At 48.1% G+C, this 3,485-nt stretch overlaps 1 protein-coding gene across 1 annotated transcript; it reads left to right on the top strand.

Annotated features, from left to right (window-relative positions):
- The first annotated feature begins 341 nt into the window (after positions 1-341).
- LOC147900307 (ABC transporter G family member 10-like) lies at positions 342-3,275 on the top strand. Its single transcript, XM_087377004.1, has one exon. It carries the CDS (start codon positions 781-783, stop codon positions 2,929-2,931), a length of 2,151 nt encoding a protein of 716 aa, XP_087233130.1. The 5' UTR covers positions 342-780; the 3' UTR covers positions 2,932-3,275.
- Positions 3,276-3,485: the final 210 nt, after the last annotated feature.

Genomic DNA, 3,485 nt, shown 5'->3' with positions numbered 1-3,485 from the left:
AAGCTCTGATTTTAAAGTGATGTCTGTATCAACAGTTACCCACAAAGGGGGGGTAACTATCCGGCTTATTGATTGACTTATGATGCGCAGGCATATTAGTAAAATAAAAAGACTTGTGTAGGTGATTACGGGATTGAAGAGGGTATATATTACTATCAATATTAGTAAAATAAAAAGACTACGGGATTGAAGGGGGTATACATTGCTATCAGGAGATGTACATGATCACATTCTTGCATGGGAGCCCTGATTCCGGTCTCGTGAATCTCCTGACACCTTGCAGCTTTCTACCTTATTTAATCTCGCCGCTCCTCGTTTCCATTCCTACATTTGAGCTGCAGGCCTCTCTTCAATACCTTCCATAGCACGACAACTCTGTTAATTCTCGCCATTGTTGCATCCGTCATTCCACAGTTTTCTGTGTCGAGCTCCTATTGGCTTATCAGTCACTCGAGACTTCATTTTCGTGCTACATCTCATCTTGTAGAAGCTGTAGTTCCTTTGATTCTCTCTCTCTCTCTCTCTTCCCCGCCTCCTCCCCGCTCCTTCGCTGATAAAAGTGCTCTAGGCTGCTGTGAAATTGTGTGACAGTGTCTCCGTTTCCTATTTAGTCGGCAAAGTACGACACTCCAAACTTCTCTTCAAAACCCACATCTACCTTACTCTCTGGTCTTGATGAGCTGCTGCAGCATGGAGCGTGATTAGAGAAGTGAGTCACTGTAGCTTCAGCTTTTCCCTGAACATCTGCTACAAGCACTTAAATGCGGCCCAGTAAACTGCATGAGCTTCTTCCCGGCACCTCAAAGCCAGAGGCCCAAAACCATTCTCTTTCGTCCGATCATAGAAGGCACAATGGAGTGTAATAAGCCGTCTCACAAAGATTTTTGTGCAGAGAAAACCTCTGCGCTGACCTCTAAAGAACGCGAAGATGGCGAGATTCCAGAGGCTGCTCTGCAAGATCACGAAAAGCCAACCTGGTCGACGACGTCTGCAGCAACAAAGCGGGTGGCCGCGATGCCGTTCCAAACGGTGAAGCCAACCCAGATAGCCGTGGTGATTCAGTCACCGCTGAATCCCATCACGTTCGAAATCGAAGCAAGAAATTTGTGTTACAGAGCTCCCAGGAGAGAAAGCTTTTCTGTCAGGAGGCTATGGAAGAGAACCTGCGAAATGCAGCATTCGTCTTCGTGTGCGCTCATCCTCAAGAATATCAACTTTACAGCAAAACCTGGAGAGGTCCTCGCCATCGCTGGGCCGAGCGGTGCTGGCAAATCTACGCTGTTGGAGGTGTTGGCAGGACGCATACGCCCCAGCAGCCCCGCTCAAAGCATCCTCCTCAACCAGCAGCCTATGACTGTTCCATACTTCCGTCGCATCTCTGGATTCGTCCCTCAGGACGATGCCTTGTTTCCTCTTCTCACCGTGAAGGAAACTCTCATGTACAGCGCCAATCTGAGGCTCTCTTCCTCTGTTTCCAGAGCTGAAAAGGAAGAGCGGGTGCGGTCTTTGATGATTGAGCTCAAGTTGCTGCATGCTTCGGATACTCGCATTGGCAATGACGACATCCGGGGTGTTTCTGGTGGTGAAAGGCGTCGTGTTTCGATCGGTGTGGACGTGATCCATGATCCTGCTGTGCTTTTGTTGGATGAGCCAACTTCTGGGCTCGATAGTGCAGCAGCTCTTAGTGTGGTGGAGATGCTGCATTGTATGGCCAAAGCTCGCTCGCGAACCATCATCTTGAGCATCCATCAACCTGGCTACAGAATCCTTCAGCAGATAAACTCTTTCTTGCTACTAGCCAATGGTTCTGTCGTTCATCATGGATCCCTTCAGCTCCTTCAACTTCGTCTCTTCGAAACTGGGCACAAAATACCAGCTCAGGTAAATGTTTTGGAGTATGCCATCGACGCTGTGGCCTCAGAGGCAAGTTTGCAGCTCTCCGCCTGCTCCTCGGTCCTTGTCCAAGGGCAGATCCTGCAGTTGCAAGACCACTTTCTCCTTGACAAGTCCGATCTCGAAGCTGGCTACATCTCACTGCAAGTCAACAAGGATCTGAATGTTGGTGCTCACGAAAAGCCTGCGTATGCCAACGGTAGCGCTCGCGAGATTTTGGTGTTGTCGCAAAGGTTTGCAAGGAACATCTTCCGCACCCACGAGCTATTTGCAGCTCGCACGACCCAGGCTTTGTTTGCTGGAGTTGCATTAGGGACTATTTACGTAAATGTCGGCTTCAATCAACGCGGAATGACAGAGCGTTTAGGCTTCTTCGCCTTCACTCTCACCTTCCTGCTATCAGCAACAGTCGAAGCCCTGCCAGTCTTCTTGCAAGAACGGCATGTCTTGATCCGTGAGACTTCGAGAGGAGCATACCGTATCTCATCTTACCTCATTGCGAATTTTCTTGTGTTCCTTCCCTTCCTTCTCCTTATCTCTCTGCTCTTCTCCATTCCAGTCTACTGGCTTATAGGCCTCAGCAACACAGCAGGTGCTTTCCTATTCTTTCTCCTCGTCGTCTGGCTCGTCCTCGTCATGGCCAACTCTTTCGTCGCCTTCTTGAGTGCCCTCGTGCCCAACTATATAATGGGCAACTCCATCATCTCCGGTTGCATGGGGGCTTTTTTCCTCTTCTCTGGCTACTTCATCTCCAAGGATGCCATGCCTCCTTACTGGAGGTTCATGCACTACATCTCTCTTTTCAAGTATCCCTTGGATGCGCTGCTCATCAATGAGTACACTAGCCTCAAAGGGAAGTGCTTCAGCGTCCAATCTGGTGATCAATGCGCTTTCACCAGTGACGATGTGCTGCAACAGCTAGGTCTCAGTGTGAATGGAAAATGGTCCAATGTGGCTATTATGGTAGCATTGATCTTCTCTTACAGAACGCTCTGTTACGTGGTGCTTCGGTTTAAGGTCTGCAAAAGAAAGCGATAAGGTGAGACTACGAACTGAATTTCCTCCAAAGGTCCCAATGTGGGTGTACTCATCTGCCTTTGCGGACTGCTGTGGTCAGGGTTTCCTAAGGAAAGACATTAGTTGGGACTTCAATTAACTGCATTTTCACCGTTAGAGTTGCATCCTTGGTGGAAATGTGCAACTGCATGTTGCTTTGCTAGAGTGTCCTTCAAAGCGTACAAAAGCGACTAATCGGGACGCTACTGGCTTGTAAATGTGTTCTTGAACACGAACCGCTATAATAATCCTTTTTTCTTAAAAGCCCGCAGCTGGTGTGATATGTAACGTCTCTCTGTATAAGAATCTGAGTATATTGCATTTTCACCGTTAGAGTTGCATCCTTGGTGGAAATGTGCAACTGCATGTTGCTTTGCTAGAGTGTCCTTCAAAGCGTACAAAAGCGACTAATCGGGACGCTACTGGCTTGTAAATGCGTTCTTGAACACGAACCGCTATTTTCTTAAAAGCCCGCAGCTGGTGTGATATGTAACTTCTCTCTGTATAAGAATCTGAGTACATTGCAACTTCGCCAA

The sequence above is a fragment of the Dipteris shenzhenensis genome, chromosome 7, assembly GCF_047967505.1.
Source record: "Dipteris shenzhenensis isolate YYH24624 ecotype China chromosome 7, Dip_SZ_1.0, whole genome shotgun sequence".
Classification (NCBI taxonomy): domain Eukaryota; kingdom Viridiplantae; phylum Streptophyta; class Polypodiopsida; order Gleicheniales; family Dipteridaceae; genus Dipteris; species Dipteris shenzhenensis.
This window is presented reverse-complemented; position numbering and strand designations above follow the sequence as displayed.